Below are 27500 nucleotides of genomic sequence, written 5' to 3' on the forward strand. Positions count from 1 at the left end.
CGCACCAAGACACACACACACACACACGCACCAAGACACACGCGCACACACACGCACCAAGACACACGCGCACAAGCACGCACCAAGACACACGCGCACACACGCACCAAGACATGCACACGCATCAAGACACACACACACACACACACACACACACAGACACATGTACACACACACACACACACACACACACACAGACACATGTACACACACACACACACACACAGACACATGTACACACACACACACACACACACAGACACATGTACACACACGTACACAAACGCAATCTTTTGAAAAAATCCTATTTGCAGGGCTACATGTAAACAGCTTAGTCGGAATGTCGTCTTTTTCGGGGCAAAAACTTGAATATTATGTGCATGTAAACGTAGTCACTGATAGTAATAGACACATAAAAACATCCAGCTGATGAGGAGGAGGAGGAGGAGGATGAAGGTGTGTGTGTGTGTGTGTGTGTGTGAGTGAACAGCTGCTCGTTACCACGATGTTCTTCTTCTTCACTTTGTCTGCGTCACACGTCTGAGCGGCTGAGCCTCCCGCCCGCGGAGTCTAAATCCTCTGGATCACTTTGGTTTGACGTTAGGCAACCGTGACGAGTCCGTACGGATGGATGGATGGGCGGGAGAAGTTAAGGGCTGGGGGGGGAGCTGGCCTCTGCAGATGAGTCATGAGGAAGTGGGGTGCCTTCACGGTACGATGGGCTTGGGGGAGATTAGATCCCGATTCCTCTCAGACTGACTGTAGACCAGTGGTGGAAGAAGTATTCAGATCCTTTACTGCAGTAAAAGTACTAACAGGTGGCACGGAGAATACGGGAAAAGGCACAATTAATTTAACATCTTTTATCTGTTTTAAATGTTGCAACAAAATGACAAAAGACAAACTGAACTGTGGAGGACTGACAGGTTTATTGAGACGCAGGATGTGACTAGTTTAGCTTTGAGACTTTGGAAGGTTTCTGAGCACATTACACCACTGACATATTATTCATTCATGTCTTTGTTTCTACTCTGTTGGATACTTTTAAACCGAAAAAGAACAAAATCCTAAATCCAGACACATTAGCTTAGCAAGAGAGAAAATCAATCAACAATAATGTACAAAATGTCAAGAAAAGTATCCATCACGTAAAAAAAATGATGTCTTTAACTGACTTGTTTTGTTCGACCAACAGTCTAACCCCCCAAATATTCAGTGTAAAATAATATAAAACAGAAAAGCAGGAAATCATCACAGCGTTATTACTTTAAAATTGACCAAACAATCAGTTGATTATCAGAATAGTTGTGTGACGATAAAATAATCGTATAAATGTTTCAGCTGTTTATGAAATAATAGTTTAGCCAACGGCGCTCGTTTTTTGACTAGTCATGACTGGTTTCCAAGCTTTTTAAAACCTTTAGTTGTGTTTTATTTAGCTGACTCCTGTACTGCTGTAATCAGTTTTATTTCACTTTTAAGAAGTGAATAGTTGTTTTCTATTATTATCACCACCTTCAAACTAAAGATTATCAGACCTGTTGTTTTGTCACACAGACCTTCAGTGGTGATATCTTCAGTGGGACTGTATCCCCAGGCCTAAAGCATGGAAACAGCCTCTCAGTGAAAGTGTGTGTGAAGGTGTGTATGTGTGTGTCAGTATCAGGATCAGAGAACGACAGCTTTCCTCTGTTCCAGTCCAGAGTCACTCTGATCCTCTGGAGCTGCTTCTTAAATGGGAGATCAGTGTCTGGAGCTGGTGGAGACACTTCTGAGTATTTACCTTTATAGAACCATATTGCCCATAATCCAGAAGGTATGACTCCCTTCCTCTGGACAGACTCTGCTAACACACCCAGCATCCAGTATGTACTGTCTCCAACCTCAACGTTCCAGCTGTGAGTCCCCGAGTTAAAGCCCTCAGAGCCCAGGACAGAGAGGGAGAAGAGTAAATCAACCCTCTCGGGATTATCAGGAAGCTTCTGCCTTTGTCTTCCTAGTCTCACACTGGTCAGATCTTCAGACAGGATGAGGTTTGGTTGAGCAGTGTTTGGGTCCAGAATCAGAGGAGTGTAGGAGACCATGTCCTTCATCTTGTTCCAGATGTTGAAGCTCAGGTTGCCCAGGTGTTTGGCCTCGTCTATCAGAGCTCCTGAGAGCAGCTGTGGATCATCCAGCAGGGGGCTCTGCTGGACTCTTCCCACTGCAGCCTTGTAGTTGATCAGGAATGAGACGTCTTCAGCTCTCAGCTGCTCCTCTGTGGCTCTGACTGTGTCTGAAAGAGCTGCTATCTCTCTGCTCAGAGCCTCCATCTTCTCCTTCATCCTCTGACTCTTCTGCTCCTCTTCCTCCCTCAGTGCAGCCATCCTGGCCTCCTCTTCCTCTTCTAGAAATTGATGAAGCTTCGTAAACTGATCTTTAATCTGCGTCTCTGTGCGTCGGGCCTGGACCTTCATGTGTTTTGCTGTTTGATCACACTCGTCTTTAACTCGTTCAAAAACCTCTAACTTCTTTTTCAAGGGCTGCAGAGTTTCCTGGAGTTTCTTCCTGTGTTGTCGTGCAGCTTCATCGATGGGTCTGAATCTGTGGTTGGTGTGTTTTTCTGAATCTCTGCAGACGACACACACCGGCTGCTGATGGTCCAGACAGAAGAGTTTGAGTTTCTCAGAGTGCAGACTGCAGAGAGCCTCTGAAGCTCTCTGATCTCTCTGCTGTAAGAAACTCTCACACAGCTTCTTTAACTCCAGGTTAAGAGGTGGTTCTGACTTTGAAGATCTTCTCTTACAAACTGGACACTCCTGTGTCTGTTTCTCTGTCCACCAGCTCTGCAGACAGTCTTTACAGAAGCTGTGGCTACATGACAGAAGAACAGGATCTCTAAAGACTTCATGACAGACCGAACAGACCGGACAGTAGAATTCCTTCTCTGACATGGAAGCCATTTTGTCTCTGAGATCAACTGAAAACCGCAGAAAAAAGCTGACGTTAAAACAGGAATTCAATTGTGTTTCTCCCTCGCATATGGGAGGGTTTGCCTTCAGGGCTGTCTGCCAGAAGGGTATATTTGAACCCAAACCACTATCTTTTCCTAAACTTAACTAAGAGATTTCTGGCAGAAAGCCCAGAAGGTAAACGTCTCTCGTGTGCCCCTCCATGTTGCAGAAAGTTGCCTCAGTTACTTTAACTTTGAGTGTTTCATTCAGTCTGCAGCAGATTACAGTTAAAATCTTTCACTTCTTCAGTACTTTAGAGCTCCTTCCTGTAACTGTCCTCCCTCAGTTAAAGTCACATCTTTGTTATAAAAGGTAAATCTTACCGTCTGTCTGTTGCTGCGTCTCTTCTCACTCACAACTCAACAGGAACTAACTTGTTTCCTGTTTGTCTCAGATCACGTAATGTAAGATGTGGAGCTTTGTCAGGCAGCTGATGAGTTTCGTTTGAAAGGGACATTTCAGATGTTGTAAAGTGTGGTTGAATGAGCTACTTCTCCGTAGTCAGAAGCTAAGCAATGTCCTGCTGTGGACGGGGCAGGTGCTAAACACATTTTAGACACCTAAAGACATCTATACCAGTTTAAGTAGGCTGCTCTACTGCTGCCTCCATCAGATAGTTAGTTAGTGTGTGTCATTGTGCCACTTTGGGGTTTTAAAGGGTTAGGATCTAACTAAGTGATTGACTGACGGTAACTTTACGGTTTTAAACGGTAAAAGGAGCAGCTTTAGCCTCGTCTAATTTCCAGCTGTAGTCCCCGGGCCAGCTGACATCAGGCATCCTAAAATACAATTTAAATAAATTACATTACATCTTTAACGACATCAGGCCTAAGCAAAAAGGATTAAGAAATACAAACAAGTGGCACATTAAAATAAACTAGAATATTCCGAAAAAAATTTTGACAGTGTGCCTACTACTTGGTGCACATCCGAATAACACTGGCTAACAGTAAATCTGCTGTTTGACACGGCCCAAAGTAAAGAGTCGCCATGATAGGAGGAGGAGTTTGTGTTTGGTTATTCAGAATTTTCGAGATACTATTCAAACTTTAAAATGTAAGGGTAGTATTCAACTTTCAGATCACATTACTACTTTCTGAAATATTCAACCTTCTTTGAGATTTTGAAAAAAAAGCCCTTCTGATATTTTTACATTAGTGTGTTTTGGATAGAATGTACTCAGAGTGGCATTATTTAAGGTACACTGAGTTTCCAAGTTAAGCCGTGTCCAACTGCCGCACTGCCTCCTGTATTAAATCATACAAGAAATACCTCTCCTTTTCTCCTCCTCCTGTTGCAGTACGTGTTGCTAAAGTGATTCTCGCAGTGAAGGAGTGGAGGAGGGAGGGGGACACTGTATATTTGACAGGTCAAAAATGTCCATTTAATGATGATGATTATACCTCTGAAGTTTGTTCTTTAATTCAAGAACCGTGAGTCCAAAATGGCGAAATATAATCACCAGAGAGATAAAAGTCTGGCGAACACATTGATGTGGTTTTTATGTTTGCTGTGTCAAATATATGCAACACATAGCAGGTAACAAACAGAGAACTGCTTGCACATTTCAAGATATTTTTTTTTCATTGTTTCTATCAGCAGTCGATATGAACAGAGCCAAAAGTTTAAGTCCGGTGGATTCCATAGTTGCATGTCTGCGACCGGCACAAATGTTCCTACATTTTGATCAACCATGATGTATGAAGAGTGCCCATTCAGTCCAATTAAGGTCAAAGTCTTTTCTTCGGTTTAAACTTTTAATTATTTTTCTACATTAAAGTATGGCGATACAGTATGATCCCAAAGCGGGGTTGTTTTGAGCCATGTTAAGTGATTTCCTGAAGATTTCCCATTAAAGTCTTCAGGAAATTTGGTGTCATTTTGCAGATTTTGTGAAAACCTCACAGCAAATCTCTTAGAAAAGTCATAGCACACCATTCCCAATTATTACACACGTTTTGATGTATTTTGTGTGCATGTGTTGGTAACGCTCCGTGACTAGTAGCGGAAGATGAAGAATAATAAGTATGGGGGGATAATAGTTATTGTAGCAGCAGATCTGCACACTCAATGATCAGTTCACTACTTTCATTAAATTTGGATGTTTTATTAAATTTTATGGCATTTGAAGAAAATGATTGACGAAAGAACTTTGGAAAAAGAGAAAAAAACATAAAGAAAAAAAAATGTTGGAGAAAGCGTCAAAAACGTAGTAAAAACAACAACAAAAATGTCTGAAAAAATCTACCAAGAACTTCGGTAAAAGAGACAAAAACATAGAGAAAGTGACCGAAATTTCGGAGAAAGCTTAAAAAAAACGTGGTTTAAAAACAACAAAAATGTCTTTAAAAAGCCGCAGGAAATAAAAGAACTTCGTGATAAGTGTCTTGCGGTTTTAATTTTAATATTCTGATCCAGGAAAATCTAAAAATTGCATCTTGCATGGTTTACGGAAAGACCACAAAAGGGTTAATAAAATGTTGGGTTTTATTCGGGCTTGAGTCCGAACAAAACCCAACGTGACAGTTAATACAGTTAATGGTTCGGGCACGAAGACGGAGAGAACAAGAACAGGCAGCATGGAGATGGAGAGAATGGGAACAGGCGTAATTAATTTAACATCTTTTTTCTGTTCTTAATGTTGGAAGAAAATGACAAAAGACAAAGTTAACTCTGGAGGACTGACCGGTTTATTGAGGCGCAAGATGTGACTCGTTTAGCTTTGAGACATATTATTCATTCATGTCTTTGTTTCTACTCGGTTGGACACTTTTAAACAGAAAAAGAATGAAATCTTAAAATGCAGACACATTAGCTTAGCAAGAGAAAAATCAATCAACTGTTTAATGTAGAAAATGTCAAGAAAAGTGTCCATCAAATGTCACAGAGTTGACGTCTTTAACTGTCTTGTTTTGTTCGACCAACGAAAAAAAACCCAAAATATTCAGTTAATAATATTAAACAGAGAAAAGCAGGAAATCCTCACAATCATCACAGCATTATTACTTTAAAGGTCCCATGACATGCTGCTTTTTGGATGCTTTTGTATAGGCCTTAGTGGTCCCCTAATACTGTATCTGAAGTCTCTTTTATATAGGCCTTAGTGGTCCCCTAATACTGTATCTGAAGTCTCTTTTATATAGACCTTAGTGGTCCCCTAATACTGTATCTGAAGTCTCTTTTATATAGACCTTAGTGGTCCCCTAATACTGTATCTGAAGTCTCTTTTATATAGGCCTTAGTGGTCCCCTAATACTGTATCTGAAGTCTCTTTTATATAGACCTTAGTGGTCCCCTAATACTGTATCTGAAGTCTCTTTTATATAGACCTTAGTGGTCCCCTAATACTGTATCTGAAGTCTCTTTTATATAGACCTTAGTGGTCCCCTAATACTGTATCTGAAGTCTCTTTTATATAGGCCTTAGTGGTCCCCTAATACTGTATCTGAAGTCTCTTTTATATAGACCTTAGTGGTCCCCTAATACTGTATCTGAAGTCTCTTTTATATAGACCTTAGTGGTCCCCTAATACTGTATCTGAAGTCTCTTTTATATAGACCTTAGTGGTCCCCTAATACTGTATCTGAAGTCTCTTTTATATAGGCCTTAGTGGTCCCCTAATACTGTATCTGAAGTCTCTTTTATATAGACCTTAGTGGTCCCCTAATACTCTATCTGAAGTCTCTTTCACAAAATTCAGCCTTGGTGCAGAATTACAGCCACTAGAGCTAGTCCCACAATGAGCTTTCCTTAGGATGTGCCATTTCTGTGTCTGTAGCTGGTGAGGAGGACAGAGGGAGGGGCAAAGTAGAGGGTGGGGTTGTGGCCTTGACCAACTGCCACTTTGCTTGTTTGAAAGCCATGATGTCTCTCTCTTTCTGATGGGCTGGCCAAATTCTCTGGGTGGGCAAAGTAGAGAAAGGGGAGGTAACCTTGCTTATGACCTCATAAGGAGCAAGATTCCAGATCGCCCCATCTGAGCTGGATACCCAGGGCTCGATTTACACCTATCGCCATTTCTAGCCACTGGTGGACCTTAGGCAGGCTGGGGGAACGCATATTAATTTTAAAAAGAACTTATAAAATGAAATTTTCATGCCATGGGACCTTTTAAAAATGACCAAAACTATCAATGGATTATCAGAATAGTTGTGTGACGATAAAATAAGTGTTTCAGCCTTTTATGAAATAATAGTTTAGCCAACAATAATTAAAGACACGTTAACCTCACACAAAAACTAAGCTCGCTCTTTAAAGGACATTTTCGGTGCAAAATGAACCTAGGGTTAATAACATGTGTACCGCATTGACCATTCTCTGGGGCATGTTTTCATGCTAATCGAATGTGTCAATAGCTTGAAACAAGCTAGCACAAACTGGTGATTAGCTTATAAATCTAGCCTTCGAGGCAGAGGGTAAATCGCTATTTCTACACCACAAACAAGGCTTAAAATAGCACCACACTTCCACGGTAGCATAATGAAGGTCCCTACATGTAAACCAAGCATTGAGAACTTTGTAAGCGTACAGACAGTTTATTAAAAAGATAATTATAAAGATAGTAGCGTTCATGTTTACATGCGGGCTGTACACTTGTTTATGTTTTAAAACCTTTAGTTGTGTTTTATTCAGCTGACTCCTGTTATGCTGTAATCAGTTTTACTTCACTCTTAAGAAGTGAATAATTGTTTACTATTATCATCCCCTTCAAACTAAAGACTATCAGACATGTTTTGTCACACAGACCTTCAGTGGTGATATCTTCAGTGGGAATTCATCTCCAGGCCAAAAGTATGGAAACAGCCTCTCAGTGAAAGTGTGTGTGAAGGTGTGTATGTGTGTGTCAGTATCAGGATCAGAGAACGACAGCTTTCCTCTGTTCCAGTCCAGAGTCACTCTGATCCTCTGGAGCTGCTTCTTAAGCGGGAGATCAGTGTCTAGAGCTGGTGGAGGCCACGCTGAGTATTTACCTTCAGAGAAATATATTCTCCATAATCCAGACCATATCGTCCCTTCCTCTGGACAGACTCTGCTAACACACCCAGTATCCAGTGTGTACTGTCTCCAACCTCGACATCCCAGCTGTAAGTCCCCCACTTAAAGCCCTCAGAGCCCAGGACAGAGAAGTGATATTCAAACCTCTCTGGATTATCAGGAAGCTGCTGATACTCTCCTCCTCGTCTCACACTGGTCAGATCTTCAGACAGGATGAGTAAGGGTTGAGCAGTGTTTGGGTCCAGAATCAGAGGAGTGTAGGAGACCATGTCCTTCATCCTGTTCCAGATGTTGAAGCTCAGGTTGCCCAGGTGTTTGGCCTCGTCTATCAGAGCTCCTGAGAGCAGCTGTGGATCATCCAGCAGGGGGCGCTGCTGGACTCTTCCCACTGCAGCCTTGTAGTTGATCAGGAATGAGGCGTCTTCAGTTCTCAGCTGCTCCTCTGTGGCTCTGACTGTGTCTGAAAGAGCTGCTATCTCTCTGTTCAGAGCCTCCATCTTCTCCTTCATCCTCTGACTCTTCTGCTCCTCTTCCTCCCACAGTGCAGCCAACCTGGCCTCCTCTTCCTCTTCTAGAAACTGGTGAAGCTTCTTAAACTGATCCTTAATCTGCATCTCTGTGCGTCGGGCCTGGACCTTCAGGTGTTCTGCTGTTTCATCAAACTCCTCTTTAACTTGTTCAAATTCCTCTAACTTCTCCTTTAAGGGCTCCAGAGTTTCCTGGAGTTTCTTCCTGTGTTGTTGTGCAGCTTCATCGATGGGTCTGAATCTGTGGTTGGTGTGTTTTCTGAATCTCTGCAGGCGACACACACCGGCTGCTGATGGTCCAGACAGAAGAGTTTGAGTTTCTCAGAGTGCAGGCGGCAGAGAGCCTCTGAAGCTCTCTGATCTCTCTGCTGTAAGAAACTCTCACACAGCTTCTTTAACTCCAGGTTACGAGGTGGTTCTGACTTTGAAGATCTTCTCTTACAAACTGGACACTCCTGTGTCTGTTTCTCTGCCCACCAGCTCTTCAGACAGTCTTTACAGAAGCTGTGGCTACATAACAGAAGAACAGGATCTCTAAAGACTTCATGACAGACCGAACAGCAGAAATCCTCCTCTGACATGGAAGCCATTTTGTCTCTGAGAGCAGATGAAAACAGCAGAAATGGCAGACGTTAGAACAGGAAGTGGGTTGTGGTTCTTTCCCTCGTATACGGGATAGGTTTGCCTTCAGGGCTGTCTGCCAGAAGGGTTTATTTGAACCCAAACCACTATCTTTTCCTAAATATAGTAAGTAGTTTTGTTGTCTAAACCTAAGAGATTTCTGGCAGAAAGGCTAGAAGGTAAACGTCTCCAGTGTGCCCCTCCCTGCTTCAGAAAGTTTCCTCAGTTACTTTCACTTTGAGTCTTTGAGTGTCTTTTTCAGTCTGCAGCAGATTACAGTTAAAGTATTTCACTTCTTCAGTACTTTAGAGCTCCTTCCTGTAACTGTCCTCCCTCAGTTAAAGTCACAGCTTTGTAATAAAAGGTAAATCTTACCGTCTGTCTGTCGGTGCGTCTCTTCTCACTGACAACTCAACAGGAACAAAATGGTTTACCTGGTTTGTCTCAGATGACGTAATGTAAGATGTGGAGCTTTGTCAGGCAGCTGATAAGTTTTGATCTTAAAGGGACAGTTCAGATGTTGTAAAGTGTGGTTGAATGAGCTACTTCTCCGTAGTCAGAAGCTAAGCAATGTCCTGCTGTGGACGGGGCAGCAGCTAAACACATTTTAGACACCTGAAGACCTCTATACCAGTTTAAGTAGACGCTATATTTATAATATTTCCGGTGCTTTACGTTGATGTCAGACAGCCCTTTACCACGGGGAACTGAAGCCGCTATCTGTCTTCAAAGCCACCACACTCCTTTGATTAAAAACCTTTAACCTCGCAGAACACTGAGTTGCTGCTCTACCACTGCCTCCATCAGATAGTGTGTGTTATTGTGTCACTTTTGGGGTTTTAAAGGGTTAGGAACTAACAAAAGTAACAAACTAACTAGCTGTTATGCAGCTGAGACGGATTCCATTTTCTGTTAGCGTTCACACACTTTGCATCTTCATTGTTCAACTTTTATAGTATTTACACAGAAAGAGACTCATGGAAGACAATGTTTTTGAGTTTGCTTCATTTAGATAGTTGATGTTGGGCGGCTGAAACAAATTCATAATTTTTTTTTTTTTTAATGTATTTGCAGGTTAATTTTCTCACACAGACGTACACAAAAGTACACACAGACACAAACCCACTTACACACATGCGCACACACATACACACACACACACACACACACACACACACACACACACACACACACACACACACACACACACACAGACACACACGTACACACACACATTATACACAGACACACACACACATGTACACATACAGACAGACACACACATTTTAGAAAGTGTAAAGGATCCAAACAGTTGTTTTTAATGGTCTAATCATCTTAGCTGGACTTGTAGGCTGTTATATTGTTGGCTAGTTTACTTTAGAATCAAACATCAGATTATATAAACTACATGTGTTTTGGGTGCAGAAATCTTAATGTGTAAAGTAAATAGTAACTAAAGCTGTAGCAGATGAATGTAGTGGAGTAAAAAATACAATATTTCTCTCTGAAATGTAGCGTGTAGAAGTAAAAAAGAGGCATGAAAAGACTCAAGTAAAGTACAAGTACCTCAACATTTGGAGAGCATTTTATTTGGGCTTGAGTCTGAATAAAACCTAACATTACAGTTAATACAGTGAGACCTACAGACCTGTAGACCTGTAGACGTGCCGTCAGACCTACAGACCTGTAGACGTACCGTCAGACCTACAGAGTGAGACTCCTGCGGTTTGATGGCTGCCAGGATTTGTCAGGGAGGCAGAAAGCAGAGCCGGAGTCCTAAAACTGGAGCAGGAGTTCAAGAGACCGCAGCCGCCGCTGTAAAACCAAAGTTAGACGTACAACATGTAACATTTAAAGACAATACAGTATCAATCACAGCATGATTATGCAAACAGTAATAATGATAATTAGGGCTGTCAATCGATAAAGATATTTTAATTAATCAAATGTTTGTCTGTAGTTAACTTGTGATTAAACACAAATTATGCCTTTTTTCTCTTCTAAATGTTGGGAAAAAAAATGACAAAAGACCAACTGGAGGACTGACCGGTTTATTGAGGCGCATGATGTGACTAAAAGCTTAGCAAGAGAGAAAATCAATTAACGGTTTAATGTACAAAATATAAAGAAAAGTGTCCATCACATGTCACAGAGCCCAAGATAACGTCTTTAACTGTCTTGCTTTGTTTGACCAACAGTCTAAAACCCCCAAAATATTAATTTTATAATATAAAACAGAGAAAAGCAGGAAATCATCACAATCATCACAGCATTATTACTTTAAAAACGACCAAAACTATCAATCGATTATCAGAATAGTTGTGCGACGATAAAATAATCTTATAATTGTTTCAGCTGTTGATGAAATAATACTTTAACCAACAATAATTATATGTAAATTATGTTAACCTCACACAAAAGTTATTATTTCTCTCTCTTTAGAACCTTTTTATGTTTTAGCTTCTTAAAACCTTTAGTTGTGTTTTATTCATCTGACCTGTACTGCTGCAATCATTTTTACTTCACTGTTAAGAAGTGAATAGTTGTTTACTATTATTATCACCACTAGTGCTGCAGCTATCGATTATTTTAGTAATCGAGTATTCTACCGATTATTCCATCGATTCATTGAATAATTGGATAAAAAATACTTTGTTTTATTGAAGAGCAATAATATACAAGAGTTTGGCTTAATTTTTGGAAAATAAAACCTTTTTATTGCCTACATTGCTTACCATTTCTCAAAGAACTAAACATTAAGTGCATTTAAGTGTCAAATTACATTGTTTTTAAAGAAAACATTTTCTGAACTGCAATAACAACCTCAAACTAAGGCCCACATTAAACATACATAAACATGACCTTAAATTGTGCAACTTAACTGTCAGAACTATAAGTTTCAACCTGAGGCTGATCTATATATAGGCCTATATGTAAATATTAGTTATACTCAACTTCTTTTAATTTATGTGTTTTATTACATTGCTACACAGCTCTGTTACACTTATGCTAGTAGATCGTTGATTAGCTGTTTCTCCATGAAGAGAGAGAGAGAAAAATGGTGCGCAACAAGTAGCATTTTTTTTCGGCGTTACCAGACCAAATTGTGGTCACCACTATGTATTTTCTTGTCTTTGTTTTTGGTATAGTTTCATGGTCCATACGACTGATTTACTTTTGTCGGGTCCGCTTTGTGTAATGGATGATTAAGTTAGACTGAAATTTTTCTGTTGTGATGCTGAAGCATTGACGTTGTGCTATTATTTTGTTAAGCTAGTTCGATATTGCAGTAGACACACTGTACAGAGTTTTAGTTTAAATTATGTTTGAACTGATTCCAAATTTTGGACACTTTCTGTTTTCTCCAGACTGTCTCATCTCTTAGGCCCTCACACTCTTTTCTTCATTTTGTAATCTGTCTTCAAGACATGTGTCGCAAGCAGCATCAGCCTGTTGTGCGACAGTAATAATCCTTTGTTCGGAAACACTGTGAGCAGATACAACGTTGGTAACATTAATTAAATGAAGCTTCTAAAGCAAATCATTTTACATTGAGGATTTTTAGTAATCGAATTTTTCAAGTTACTCGAGGAATCGTTTCAGCTCTAATCACCACATTCAAACTAACGACTATCAGACCTGTTGTTTTGTCACACAGACCTTCAGTGGTGATATCTTCAGTGGGACTGTATCCCCAGGCCTAAAGTATGGAAACAGCCTCTCAGTGAAAGTGTGTGTGAAGGTGTGTATGTGTGTGTCAGTATCAGGATCAGAGAACGACAGCTTTCCTCTGTTCCAGTCCAGAGTCACTCTGATCCTCTGGAGTTGCTTCTTAAATGGAAGATCAGTGCGTAGAGCTGGTGGAGACCACGCTGAGTATTTACATCCAGAGAACCATGTTGCCCATAATCCAGAAGATATGACTCCCTTCCTTGGGACAGACTCTGCTAACACACCCAGTAGCCAGTATGTATTGTCTCCAACCTCGACATCCCAGCTGTGAGTCCCTGAGTCAAAGCCCTTAGAGCCCAGGACAGAGAAGAGATAATCAAGCCTCTCTGGATTATCAGGAAGCTTCTGTCTGTCTCCTCCAAGTCTCACACTGGTCAGATCTTCAGACAGGATGAGGTTTGGATAAGCAGTGTTTGGGTCCAGAATCAGAGGAGAGTAGGAAACCATCTCCTTCATCCTGTTCCAGATGTTGAAGCTCAGGTTGCCCAGGTGTTTGGCCTCGTCTATCAGAGCTCCTGAGAGCAGCTGTGGATCCTCCAGCAGGGGGCTCTGCTGGACTCTTTCCACTGCAGCCTTGTAGTTGATCAGGAATGAGACGTCTTCAGCTCTCAGCTGCTCCTCTGTGGCTCTGACTGTGTCTGAAAGAGCTGCTATCTCTCTGCTCAGAGCCTCCATCTTCTCCTTCATCCTCTGACTCTTCTGCTCCTCTTCCTCCCTCAGTGCAGCCATCCTGGCCTCCTCTTCCTCTTCTAGAAACAGGTGAAGCTTCTTAAACTGATCCTTAATCTGCGTCTCTGTGCTTCGGACCTGGACCTTCAGGTGTTTTGCTGTTTGATCAAACTTCACTTTAACTTGTTCAAAAACCTTTAACTTCTTCTTTAAGTTCTCCAGAGTTTCCTGGAGTTCCTTCTTGTGTTGTCGTGCAGCTTCATCGATGGGTCTGATTATGTGGTTGAAGTGTTTTTCTGAATGTAGACAGACGACACACACCGGCTGCTGATGGTCCAGACAGAAGAGTTTGAGTTTCTCAGAGTGCAGACTGCAGAGAGCCTCTGAAGCTCTCTGATCTCTCTGCTGTAAGAAACTCTCACACAGCTTCTTTAACTCCAGGTTAAGAGGTGGTTCTGACTTTGAAGATCTTCTCTTACAAACTGGACACTCCTGTGTCTGTTTCTCTGTCCACCAGCTCTGCAGACAGTCTTTACAGAAGCTGTGGCTACATGACAGAAGAACAGGATCTCTAAAGACTTCATGACAGACCGAACAGACCGGACAGTAGAATTCCTTCTCTGACATGGAAGCCATTTTGTCTCTGAGATCAACTGAAAACCGCAGAAAAAGCTGACGTTAAAACAGGAATTCAATTGTGTTTCTCCCTCGCATATGGGAGAGGTTTGCCTTCAGGGCTGTCTGCCAGAAGGGTATATTTGAACCCAAACCACTATCTTTTCCTAAACTTAACTAAGAGATTTCTGGCAGAAAGCCCAGAAGGTAAACGTCTCTCGTGTGCCCCTCCATGTTGCAGAAAGTTGCCTCAGTTACTTTAACTTTGAGTGTTTCATTCAGTCTGCAGCAGATTACAGTTAAAATCTTTCACTTCTTCAGTACTTTAGAGCTCCTTCCTGTAACTGTCCTCCCTCAGTTAAAGTCACATCTTTGTTATAAAAGGTAAATCTTACCGTCTGTCTGTTGCTGCGTCTCTTCTCACTCACAACTCAACAGGAACTAACTTGTTTCCTGTTTGTCTCAGATCACGTAATGTAAGATGTGGAGCTTTGTCAGGCAGCTGATGAGTTTCGTTTGAAAGGGACATTTCAGATGTTGTAAAGTGTGGTTGAATGAGCTACTTCTCCGTAGTCAGAAGCTAAGCAATGTCCTGCTGTGGACGGGGCAGGTGCTAAACACATTTTAGACACCTAAAGACATCTATACCAGTTTAAGTAGGCTGCTCTACTGCTGCCTCCATCAGATAGTTAGTTAGTGTGTGTCATTGTGCCACTTTGGGGTTTTAAAGGGTTAGGATCTAACTAAGTGATTGACTGACGGTAACTTTACGGTTTTAAACGGTAAAAGGAGCAGCTTTAGCCTCTACGTCTAATTTCCAGCTGTAGTCCCCGGGCCAGCTGACATCAGGCATCCTAAAATACAATTTAAATAAATTACATTACATCTTTAACGACATCAGGCCTAAGCAAAAAGGATTAAGAAATACAAACAAGTGGCACATTAAAATAAACTAGAATATTCCGAAAAAAATTTTGACAGTGTGCCTACTACTTGGTGCACATCCGAATAACACTGGCTAACAGTAAATCTGCTGTTTGACACGGCCCAAAGTAAAGAGTCGCCATGATAGGAGGAGGAGTTTGTGTTTGGTTATTCAGAATTTTCGAGATACTATTCAAACTTTAAAATGTAAGGGTAGTATTCAACTTTCAGATCACATTACTACTTTCTGAAATATTCAACCTTCTTTGAGATTTTGAAAAAAAGCCCTTCTGATATTTTTACATTAGTGTGTTTTGGATAGAATGTACTCAGAGTGGCATTATTTAAGGTACACTGAGTTTCCAAGTTAAGCCGTGTCCAACTGCCGCACTGCCTCCTGTATTAAATCATACAAGAAATACCTCTCCTTTTCTCCTCCTCCTGTTGCAGTACGTGTTGCTAAAGTGATTCTCGCAGTGAAGGAGTGGAGGAGGGAGGGGGACACTGTATATTTGACAGGTCAAAAATGTCCATTTAATGATGATGATTATACCTCTGAAGTTTGTTCTTTAATTCAAGAACCGTGAGTCCAAAATGGCGAAAATATAATCACCAGAGAGATAAAAGTCTGGCGAACACATTGATGTGGTTTTTATGTTTGCTGTGTCAAATATATGCAACACATAGCAGGTAACAAACAGAGAACTGCTTGCACATTTCAAGATATTTTTTTTCATTGTTTCTATCAGCAGTCGATATGAACAGAGCCAAAAGTTTAAGTCCGTGGATTCCATAGTTGCATGTCTGCGACCGGCACAAATGTTCCTACATTTTGATCAACCATGATGTATGAAGAGTGCCCATTCAGTCCAATTAAGGTCAAAGTCTTTTCTTCGGTTTAAACTTTTAATTATTTTTCTACATTAAAGTATGGCGATACAGTATGATCCCAAAGCGGGGTTGTTTTGAGCCATGTTAAGTGATTTCCTGAAGATTTCCCATTAAAGTCTTCAGGAAATTTGGTGTCATTTTGCAGATTTTGTGAAAACCTCACAGCAAATCTCTTAGAAAAGTCATAGCACACCATTCCCAATTATTACACACGTTTTGATGTATTTTGTGTGCATGTGTTGGTAACGCTCCGTGACTAGTAGCGGAAGATGAAGAATAATAAGTATGGGGGGATAATAGTTATTGTAGCAGCAGATCTGCACACTCAATGATCAGTTCACTACTTTCATTAAATTTGGATGTTTTATTAAATTTTATGGCATTTGAAGAAAATGATTGACGAAAAGAACTTTGGAAAAAGAGAAAAAAACATAAAGAAAAAAAAAAATGTTGGAGAAAGCGTCAAAAACGTAGTAAAACAACAACAAAAATGTCTGAAAAAATCTACCAAGAACTTGGTAAAAGAGACAAAAACATAGAGAAAGTGACCGAAATTTCGGAGAAAGCTTAAAAAAAACGGTTTAAAAACAACAAAAATGTCTTTAAAAAGCCGCAGGAAATAAAAGAACTTCGTGATAAGTGTCTTGCGGTTTTAATTTTAATATTCTGATCCAGGAAAATCTAAAAATTGCATCTTGCATGGTTTACGGAAAGACCACAAAAGGGTTAATAAAATGTTGGGTTTTATTCGGGCTTGAGTCCGAACAAAACCCAACGTGACAGTTAATACAGTTAATGGTTCGGGCACGAAGACGGAGAGAACAAGAACAGGCAGCATGGAGATGGAGAGAATGGGAACAGGCGTAATTAATTTAACATCTTTTTTCTGTTCTTAATGTTGGAAGAAAATGACAAAAGACAAAGTTAACTCTGGAGGACTGACCGGTTTATTGAGACGCAAGATGTGACTCGTTTAGCTTTGAGACATATTATTCATTCATGTCTTTGTTTCTACTCGGTTGGACACTTTTAAACAGAAAAAGAATGAAATCTTAAAATGCAGACACATTAGCTTAGCAAGAGAGAAAATCAATCAACTGTTTAATGTAGAAAATGTCAAGAAAAGTGTCCATCAAATGTCACAGAGTTGACGTCTTTAACTGTCTTGTTTTGTTCGACCAACGAAAAAAACCCAAAATATTCAGTTAATAATATTAAACAGAGAAAAGCAGGAAATCCTCACAATCATCACAGCATTATTACTTTAAAGGTCCCATGACATGCTGCTTTTTGGATGCTTTTGTATAGGCCTTAGTGGTCCCCTAATACTGTATCTGAAGTCTCTTTTATATAGGCCTTAGTGGTCCCCTAATACTGTATCTGAAGTCTCTTTTATATAGACCTTAGTGGTCCCCTAATACTGTATCTGAAGTCTCTTTTATATAGACCTTAGTGGTCCCCTAATACTGTATCTGAAGTCTCTTTTATATAGGCCTTAGTGGTCCCCTAATACTGTATCTGAAGTCTCTTTTATATAGACCTTAGTGGTCCCCTAATACTGTATCTGAAGTCTCTTTTATATAGACCTTAGTGGTCCCCTAATACTGTATCTGAAGTCTCTTTTATATAGACCTTAGTGGTCCCCTAATACTGTATCTGAAGTCTCTTTTATATAGGCCTTAGTGGTCCCCTAATACTGTATCTGAAGTCTCTTTTATATAGACCTTAGTGGTCCCCTAATACTGTATCTGAAGTCTCTTTTATATAGACCTTAGTGGTCCCCTAATACTGTATCTGAAGTCTCTTTTATATAGACCTTAGTGGTCCCCTAATACTGTATCTGAAGTCTCTTTTATATAGGCCTTAGTGGTCCCCTAATACTGTATCTGAAGTCTCTTTTATATAGACCTTAGTGGTCCCCTAATACTCTATCTGAAGTCTCTTTCACAAAATTCAGCCTTGGTGCAGAATTACAGCCACTAGAGCTAGTCCCACAATGAGCTTTCCTTAGGATGTGCCATTTCTGTGTCTGTAGCTGGTGAGGAGGACAGAGGGAGGGGCAAAGTAGAGGGTGGGGTTGTGGCCTTGACCAACTGCCACTTTGCTTGTTTGAAAGCCATGATGTCTCTCTCTTTCTGATGGGCTGGCCAAATTCTCTGGGTGGGCAAAGTAGAGAAAGGGGAGGTAACCTTGCTTATGACCTCATAAGGAGCAAGATTCCAGATCGCCCCATCTGAGCTGGATACCCAGGGCTCGATTTACACCTATCGCCATTTCTAGCCACTGGTGGACCTTAGGCAGGCTGGGGGAACGCATATTAATTTTAAAAAGAACTTATAAAATGAAATTTTCATGCCATGGGACCTTTTAAAAATGACCAAAACTATCAATGGATTATCAGAATAGTTGTGTGACGATAAAATAAGTGTTTCAGCCTTTTATGAAATAATAGTTTAGCCAACAATAATTAAAGACACGTTAACCTCACACAAAACTAAGCTCGCTCTTTAAAGGACATTTTCGGTGCAAAATGAACCTAGGGGTTAATAACATGTGTACCGCATTGACCATTCTCTGGGGCATGTTTTCATGCTAATCGAATGTGTCAATAGCTTGAAACAAGCTAGCACAAACTGGTGATTAGCTTATAAATCTAGCCTTCGAGGCAGAGGGTAAATCGCTATTTCTACACCACAAACAAGGCTTAAAATAGCACCACACTTCCACGGTAGCATAATGAAGGTCCCTACATGTAAACCGAAGCATTGAGAACTTTGTAAGCGTACAGACAGTTTATTAAAAAGATAATTATAAAGATAGTAGCGTTCATGTTTACATGCGGGCTGTACACTTGTTTATGTTTTAAAACCTTTAGTTGTGTTTTATTCAGCTGACTCCTGTTATGCTGTAATCAGTTTTACTTCACTCTTAAGAAGTGAATAATTGTTTACTATTATCATCCCCTTCAAACTAAAGACTATCAGACATGTTTTGTCACACAGACCTTCAGTGGTGATATCTTCAGTGGGAATTCATCTCCAGGCCAAAAGTATGGAAACAGCCTCTCAGTGAAAGTGTGTGTGAAGGTGTGTATGTGTGTGTCAGTATCAGGATCAGAGAACGACAGCTTTCCTCTGTTCCAGTCCAGAGTCACTCTGATCCTCTGGAGCTGCTTCTTAAACGGGAGATCAGTGTCTAGAGCTGGTGGAGGCCACGCTGAGTATTTACCTTCAGAGAAATATATTCTCCATAATCCAGACCATATGCGTCCCTTCCTCTGGACAGACTCTGCTAACACACCCAGTATCCAGTGTGTACTGTCTCCAACCTCGACATCCCAGCTGTAAGTCCCCCACTTAAAGCCCTCAGAGCCCAGGACAGAGAAGTGATATTCAAACCTCTCTGGATTATCAGGAAGCTGCTGATACTCTCCTCCTCGTCTCACACTGGTCAGATCTTCAGACAGGATGAGTAAGGGTTGAGCAGTGTTTGGGTCCAGAATCAGAGGAGTGTAGGAGACCATGTCCTTCATCCTGTTCCAGATGTTGAAGCTCAGGTTGCCCAGGTGTTTGGCCTCGTCTATCAGAGCTCCTGAGAGCAGCTGTGGATCATCCAGCAGGGGGCGCTGCTGGACTCTTCCCACTGCAGCCTTGTAGTTGATCAGGAATGAGACGTCTTCAGTTCTCAGCTGCTCCTCTGTGGCTCTGACTGTGTCTGAAAGAGCTGCTATCTCTCTGTTCAGAGCCTCCATCTTCTCCTTCATCCTCTGACTCTTCTGCTCCTCTTCCTCCCACAGTGCAGCCAACCTGGCCTCCTCTTCCTCTTCTAGAAACTGGTGAAGCTTCTTAAACTGATCCTTAATCTGCATCTCTGTGCGTCGGGCCTGGACCTTCAGGTGTTCTGCTGTTTCATCAAACTCCTCTTTAACTTGTTCAAATTCCTCTAACTTCTCCTTTAAGGGCTCCAGAGTTTCCTGGAGTTTCTTCCTGTGTTGTTGTGCAGCTTCATCGATGGGTCTGAATCTGTGGTTGGTGTGTTTTTCTGAATCTCTGCAGACGACACACACCGGCTGCTGATGGTCCAGACAGAAGAGTTTGAGTTTCTCAGAGTGCAGACGGCAGAGAGCCTCTGAAGCTCTCTGATCTCTCTGCTGTAAGAAACTCTCACACAGCTTCTTTAACTCCAGGTTACGAGGTGGTTCTGACTTTGAAGATCTTCTCTTACAAACTGGACACTCCTGTGTCTGTTTCTCTGCCCACCAGCTCTTCAGACAGTCTTTACAGAAGCTGTGGCTACATAACAGAAGAACAGGATCTCTAAAGACTTCATGACAGACCGAACAGCAGAAATCCTCCTCTGACATGGAAGCCATTTTGTCTCTGAGAGCAGATGAAAACAGCAGAAATGGCAGACGTTAGAACAGGAAGTGGGTTGTGGTTCTTTCCCTCGTATACGGGATAGGTTTGCCTTCAGGGCTGTCTGCCAGAAGGGTTTATTTGAACCCAAACCACTATCTTTTCCTAAATATAGTAAGTAGTTTTGTTGTCTAAACCTAAGAGATTTCTGGCAGAAAGGCTAGAAGGTAAACGTCTCCAGTGTGCCCCTCCCTGCTTCAGAAAGTTTCCTCAGTTACTTTCACTTTGAGTCTTTGAGTGTCTTTTTCAGTCTGCAGCAGATTACAGTTAAAGTATTTCACTTCTTCAGTACTTTAGAGCTCCTTCCTGTAACTGTCCTCCCTCAGTTAAAGTCACAGCTTTGTAATAAAAGGTAAATCTTACCGCCTGTCTGTCGGTCGTCTCTTCTCACTGACAACTCAACAGGAACAAAATGGTTTACCTGGTTTGTCTCAGATGACGTAATGTAAGATGTGGAGCTTTGTCAGGCAGCTGATAAGTTTTGATCTTAAAGGGACAGTTCAGATGTTGTAAAGTGTGGTTGAATGAGCTACTTCTCCGTAGTCAGAAGCTAAGCAATGTCCTGCTGTGGACGGGCAGCAGCTAAACACATTTTAGACACCTGAAGACCTCTATACCAGTTTAAGTAGACGCTATATTTATAATATTTCCGGTGCTTTTACGTTGATGTCAGACAGCCCTTTACCACGGGAACTGAAGCCGCTATCTGTCTTCAAAGCCACCACACTCCTTTGATTAAAAACCTTTAACCTCGCAGAACACTGAGTTGCTGCTCTACCACTGCCTCCATCAGATAGTGTGTGTTATTGTGTCACTTTTGGGGTTTTAAAGGGTTAGGAACTAACAAAAGTAACAAACTAACTAGCTGTTATGCAGCTGAGACGGATTCCATTTTCTGTTAGCGTTCACACACTTTGCATCTTCATTGTTCAACTTTTATAGTATTTACACAGAAAGAGACTCATGGAAGACAATGTTTTTGAGTTTGCTTCATTTAGATAGTTGATGTTGGGCGGCTGAAACAAATTCATAATTTTTTTTTGTTTAATGTATTTGCAGGTTAATTTTCTCACACAGACGTACACAAAAGTACACACAGACACAAACCCACTTACACACATGCGCACACACATACACACACACACACACACACACACACACACACACACACACACACACACACACACACACACACACACACAGACACACGTACACACACGTATACACAGACACACACACACATGTACACACATACAGACAGACACACACATTTTAGAAAGTGTAAAGGATCCAAACAGTTGTTTTTAATGGTCTAATCATCTTAGCTGGACTTGTAGGCTGTTATATTGTTGGCTAGTTTACTTTAGAATCAAACATCAGATTATATAAACTACATGTGTTTTGGGTGCAGAAATCTTAATGTGTAAAGTAAATAGTAACTAAAGCTGTAGCAGATGAATGTAGTGGAGTAAAAAATACAATATTTCTCTCTGAAATGTAGCGTGTAGAAGTAAAAAGAGGCATGAAAAGACTCAAGTAAAGTACAAGTACCTCAACATTTGGAGAGCATTTTATTTGGGCTTGAGTCTGAATAAAACCTAACATTACAGTTAATACAGTGAGACCTACAGACCTGTAGACCTGTAGACGTACCGTCAGACCTACAGACCTGTAGACGTACCGTCAGACCTACAGAGTGAGACTCCTGCGGTTTGATGGCTGCCAGGATTTGTCAGGGAGGCAGAAAGCAGAGCCGGAGTCCTAAAACTGGAGCAGGAGTTCAAGAGACCGCAGCCGCACAGTAAACCAAAGTTAGACGTACAACATGTAACATTTAAAGACAATACAGTATCAATCACAGCATGATTATGCAAACAGTAATAATGATAATTAGGGCTGTCAATCGATAAAGATATTTTAATTAATCAAATGTTTGTCTGTAGTTAACTTGTGATTAAACACAAATTATGCCTTTTTTCTCTTCTAAATGTTGGGAAAAAATGACAAAAGACCAACTGGAGGACTGACCGGTTTATTGAGACGCATGATGTGACTAAAAGCTTAGCAAGAGAGAAAATCAATTAACGGTTTAATGTACAAAATATAAAGAAAAGTGTCCATCACATGTCACAGAGCCCAAGATAACGTCTTTAACTGTCTTGCTTTGTTTGACCAACAGTCTAAAACCCCCAAAATATTAATTTTATAATATAAAACAGAGAAAAGCAGGAAATCATCACAATCATCACAGCATTATTACTTTAAAAACGACCAAAACTATCAATCGATTATCAGAATAGTTGTGCGACGATAAAATAATCTTATAATTGTTTCAGCTGTTGATGAAATAATACTTTAACCAACAATAATTATATGTAAATTATGTTAACCTCACACAAAAGTTATTATTTCTCTCTCTTTAAGAACCTTTTTATGTTTTAGCTTCTTAAAACCTTTAGTTGTGTTTTATTCATCTGACCTGTACTGCTGCAATCATTTTTACTTCACTGTTAAGAAGTGAATAGTTGTTTACTATTATTATCACCACTAGTGCTGCAGCTATCGATTATTTTAGTAATCGAGTATTCTACCGATTATTCCATCGATTCATTGAATAATTGGATAAGAAATACTTTGTTTTATTGAAGAGCAATAATATACAACAGTTTGGCTTAATTTTTGGAAAATAAAACCTTTTTATTGCCTACATTGCTTACCATTTCTCAAAGAACTAAACATTAAGTGCATTTAAGTGTCAAATTACATTGTTTTTAAAGAAAACATTTTCTGAACTGCAATAACAACCTCAAACTAAGGCCCACATTAAACATACATAAACATGACCTTAAATTGTGCAACTTAACTGTCAGAACTATAAGTTTCAACCTGAGGCTGATCTATATATAGGCCTATATGTAAATATTAGTTATACTCAACTTCTTTTAATTTATGTGTTTTATTACATTGCTACACAGCTCTGTTACACTTATGCTAGTAGATCGTTGATTAGCTGTTTCTCCATGAAGAGAGAGAGTGAGAAAATGGTGCGCAACAAGTAGCATTTTTTTTCGGGCGTTACCAGACCAAATTGTGGTCACCACTATGTATTTTCTTGTCTTTGTTTTTGGTATAGTTTCATGGTCCATACGACTGATTTACTTTTGTCGGGTCCGCTTTGTGTAATGGATGATTAAGTTAGACTGAAATTTTTCTGTTGTGATGCTGAAGCATTGACGTTGTGCTATTATTTTGTTAAGCTAGTTCGATATTGCAGTAGACACACTGTACAGAGTTTTAGTTTAAATTATGTTTGAACTGATTCCAAATTTTGGACACTTTCTGTTTTCTCCAGACTGTCTCATCTCTTAGGCCCTCACACTCTTTTCTTCATTTTGTAATCTGTCTTCAAGACATGTGTCGCAAGCAGCATCAGCCTGTTGTGCGACAGTAATAATCCTTTGTTCGGAAACACTGTGAGCAGATACAACGTTGGTAACATTAATTAAATGAAGCTTCTAAAGCAAATCATTTTACATTGAGGATTTTTAGTAATCGAATTTTTCAAGTTACTCGAGGAATCGTTTCAGCTCTAATCACCACATTCAAACTAACGACTATCAGACCTGTTGTTTTGTCACACAGACCTTCAGTGGTGATATCTTCAGTGGGACTGTATCCCCAGGCCTAAAGTATGGAAACAGCCTCTCAGTGAAAGTGTGTGTGAAGGTGTGTATGTGTGTGTCAGTATCAGGATCAGAGAACGACAGCTTTCCTCTGTTCCAGTCCAGAGTCACTCTGATCCTCTGGAGTTGCTTCTTAAATGGAAGATCAGTGCGTGGAGCTGGTGGAGACCACGCTGAGTATTTACATCCAGAGAACCATGTTGCCCATAATCCAGAAGATATGACTCCTTCCTTGGGACAGACTCTGCTAACACACCCAGTAGCCAGTATGTATTGTCTCCAACCTCGACATCCCAGCTGTGAGTCCCTGAGTCAAAGCCCTTAGAGCCCAGGACAGAGAAGAGATAATCAAGCCTCTCTGGATTATCAGGAAGCTTCTGTCTGTCTCCTCCAAGTCTCACACTGGTCAGATCTTCAGACAGGATGAGGTTTGGATAAGCAGTGTTTGGGTCCAGAATCAGAGGAGAGTAGGAAACCATCTCCTTCATCCTGTTCCAGATGTTGAAGCTCAGGTTGCCCAGGTGTTTGGCCTCGTCTATCAGAGCTCCTGAGAGCAGCTGTGGATCCCTCCAGCAGGGGCTCTGCTGGACTCTTTCCACTGCAGCCTTGTAGTTGATCAGGAATGAGACGTCTTCAGCTCTCAGCTGCTCCTCTGTGGCTCTGACTGTGTCTGAAAGAGCTGCTATCTCTCTGCTCAGAGCCTCCATCTTCTCCTTCATCCTCTGACTCTTCTGCTCCTCTTCCTCCCTCAGTGCAGCCATCCTGGCCTCCTCTTCCTCTTCTAGAAACAGGTGAAGCTTCTTAAACTGATCCTTAATCTGCGTCTCTGTGCTTCGGACCTGGACCTTCAGGTGTTTTGCTGTTTGATCAAACTTCACTTTAACTTGTTCAAAAACCTTTAACTTTCTTTAAGTTCTCCAGAGTTTCCTGGAGTTCCTTCTTGTGTTGTCGTGCAGCTTCATCGATGGGTCTGATTATGTGGTTGAAGTGTTTTTCTGAATGTAGACAGACGACACACACCGGCTGCTGATGGTCCAGACAGAAGAGTTTGAGTTTCTCAGAGTGCAGACGGCAGAGAGCCTCTGAAGCTCTCTGATCTCTCTGCTGTAAGAAACTCTCACACAGCTTCTTTAACTCCAGGTTACGAGGTGGTTCTGACCTTGAAGATCTTCTCTTACAAACTGGACACTCATGTGTCTGTTTCTCTGCCCACCAGCTCTGCAGACAGTCTTTACAGAAGCTGTGGCTACATGACAGAAGAACAGGATCTCTAAAGACTTCATGACAGACCGAACAGCAGAAATCTTCCTCTGACATGGAAGCCATTTTGTCTCTGAGAGCAGCTGAAAACAGCAGAAACAGCAGACATTAAAACAGGAAATCGGTTGTGTTTCCCTCCCTCCCATATGGGAGAGGTTTGCCTTCAAGGCTGTCTGCCAGAAGGGTTTATTTGAACCTAAACCAGGGACGTTGTTAGGCCTATTTTAGGGGTGTCGAATCTACCCTAAAATGTTCCTGAGCCCCCCTAAATAATAATATATATATATTATTTTTTACAGTGCACTCTGTATCACTAACTATGGTGAATTAGTCTTCCTTCACCATTCATCTGTGTGTGTCGGTGTGTAGTGTTTCTGTTTTAATTCTATTTTACAACTGTCAGCTGGTCGAAAGTGCAATGTTAGAGGCTCAACGAGTGCCCACGTGCACGGTAACGATATTTGGACGAGCGAGGTAGAGAGTTAGCTACTGAAGAGAGCCAAGCGGCATTAAAACAAAGCAGAGAATCAAACATTCTGCAACTGTATCAAGCATCTCATTATCACTAACCGTATCCCCATTCATATTTATTGTAGTAATTAGTGTCATTAAATAGCATTCTTTGGACAACTTATGTTATAGAGAGAGGAATTAGATATAGTATGTTATTACTTTATCACACATTTACATGAGCAGACAGATAGCATTTAAGTCATTGCTTACAGAAGAACTCATCAGGAGCAAAGTCTGGCCTAAGTAAATCCCCCCATGCAGCTGTGATGTGTCTAAAAGCTAACATTACAGTAACTTTTGTTAAACGGAGTAGAAATGGAAGAAGAGGATATGTCTGTCACGTTTTACTTGTTAACTTCTTGGTTTCTTGACTGGTTGTTGACATAAGTGTAGCTCTAATACAGTAACAAAAGATGTGAGTGCAAAGATTTTGCAAACGCAAGTTACAAATACCCTGGGGGCTAAGCACCCCCTGTCTTTAAATCCTAGTGACGTCCCTGACCCAAACCACTATCTTTTCCTAAGAGATTTCTGGCGGAAAGCACCAAAAGCAAACGTCTCCAGTGTGCCCCTCCCTGCTGCAGAAAGTTGCCTCAGTTAACTTTCACTTTGAGTCTCAAAGTGTTTTTTCAGTCTGCAGCAGATTACAGTTAAAGTATTTCACTTCTTCAGTACTTTAGAGCTCCTTCCTGTAACTGTCCTCCCTCAGTTAAAGTCACAGCTTTGTAATAAAAGGTAAATCTTACCGTCTGTCTGTCTGTCTTCTCACTCACAACTCAACAGGAACTAACTTGTTTCCTGGTTTGTCTCAGATGACGTAATGTAAGATGTGGAGCTTTGTCAGGCAACTGATACGTTTTATCTTAAAGGGACAGTTCAGATGTTGTAAAGTGTGGTTGAATGAGCTACTTCTCCGTAGTCAGAAGCTAAGCAATGTCCTGCTGTGGACGGGGCAGCAGCTAAACACATTTTAGACACCTGAAGACCTCTATACCAGTTTAAGTAGACGCTATATTTTGAATATTTCCGGTGCTTTACGTTGCTGTCAGACAGCCCGTTACGACGGGGAACTGAAGCCGTTATCTCTCTTCAAAGCCACCACACTCCTTTGATAAAAACAGTAATTTAACCTCGCAGAACACGGAGTTGCTGCTCCACCACTGCCTCCATCAGATAGTTAGTGTGTGTTATTGTGCCACTTTGGGGTTTTAAAGGGTTAGGAACTAACAAAAGTAACAAACTAAGTAGCTGTTGAAGATGGATTCCATATTCTGTTAGCGTCAACTTTTATAGTATTTCCTCACAGACTCGTGGAAGACATTGTTTTCCTTCATTTAGATGGTTGATGTTTGTGTGTGTGTGTGTGTGTGTGTGTGTGTGTGTGTGTGTGTGTGTGTGTGTGTGTGTGTGTGTGTGTGTGTGTGTGTGTGTGTGTGTGTGTGTGTGTGTGTGTGTGTGTGTGTGTGTGTGTGTGTGTGTGCATACTACGTTTGTGTCTGTGTATGTATTTTTTTTATCTTTTTTAAAGAATTTTTTGGGCATTTCCGCCTTAAATGGATAGGACAGCTAGATACAAAAGGGGAGAGAGAGAGAGAAAGAGGGGAAGACATGCAGGAAATTGTCACAGGTCGGACTCGAACCCTGTTCTTTCTGGGTCGAGGA

General features: G+C 40.9%; 4 protein-coding genes and 2 pseudogenes across 4 annotated transcripts in view; 1 reads left to right on the forward strand and 5 right to left on the reverse strand.

Moving 5' to 3' along the window:
* Nucleotides 1-27500, forward strand: part of LOC114571791 (inactive ubiquitin carboxyl-terminal hydrolase 54) — a 99847-nt gene that overhangs the window by 16489 nt on the left and 55858 nt on the right. The window lies entirely within an intron of this gene.
* On the reverse strand, nucleotides 1470-3338 carry LOC114571733 (nuclear factor 7, brain-like). The gene is made up of 2 exons (XM_028602882.1): nucleotides 3317-3338; nucleotides 1470-2959 (listed from the first exon to the last, which is right to left on the reverse strand). Exon 2 carries the CDS (start codon nucleotides 2940-2942, stop codon nucleotides 1533-1535), a length of 1410 nt encoding a protein of 469 aa, XP_028458683.1. The 5' UTR covers nucleotides 2943-2959; nucleotides 3317-3338; the 3' UTR covers nucleotides 1470-1532.
* On the reverse strand, nucleotides 7636-9556 carry LOC114571738 (nuclear factor 7, brain-like; annotated as a pseudogene).
* Nucleotides 12214-14569, reverse strand: LOC114571735 (E3 ubiquitin-protein ligase TRIM39-like). Its single transcript, XM_028602883.1, has 2 exons — nucleotides 14548-14569; nucleotides 12214-14190 (listed from the first exon to the last, which is right to left on the reverse strand). The coding sequence occupies exon 2, from the start codon at nucleotides 14171-14173 to the stop codon at nucleotides 12770-12772; it is 1404 nt and encodes a 467-aa protein (XP_028458684.1). The 5' UTR covers nucleotides 14174-14190; nucleotides 14548-14569; the 3' UTR covers nucleotides 12214-12769.
* On the reverse strand, nucleotides 18850-20339 carry LOC114571737 (nuclear factor 7, brain-like). Its single transcript, XM_028602884.1, has one exon. The coding sequence runs from the start codon at nucleotides 20337-20339 to the stop codon at nucleotides 18948-18950; it is 1392 nt and encodes a 463-aa protein (XP_028458685.1). The 3' UTR covers nucleotides 18850-18947.
* On the reverse strand, nucleotides 23348-26629 carry LOC114571736 (E3 ubiquitin-protein ligase TRIM39-like; annotated as a pseudogene).

This window comes from Perca flavescens, chromosome 17 (assembly GCF_004354835.1).
Source record: "Perca flavescens isolate YP-PL-M2 chromosome 17, PFLA_1.0, whole genome shotgun sequence".
NCBI lineage: Eukaryota > Metazoa > Chordata > Actinopteri > Perciformes > Percidae > Perca > Perca flavescens.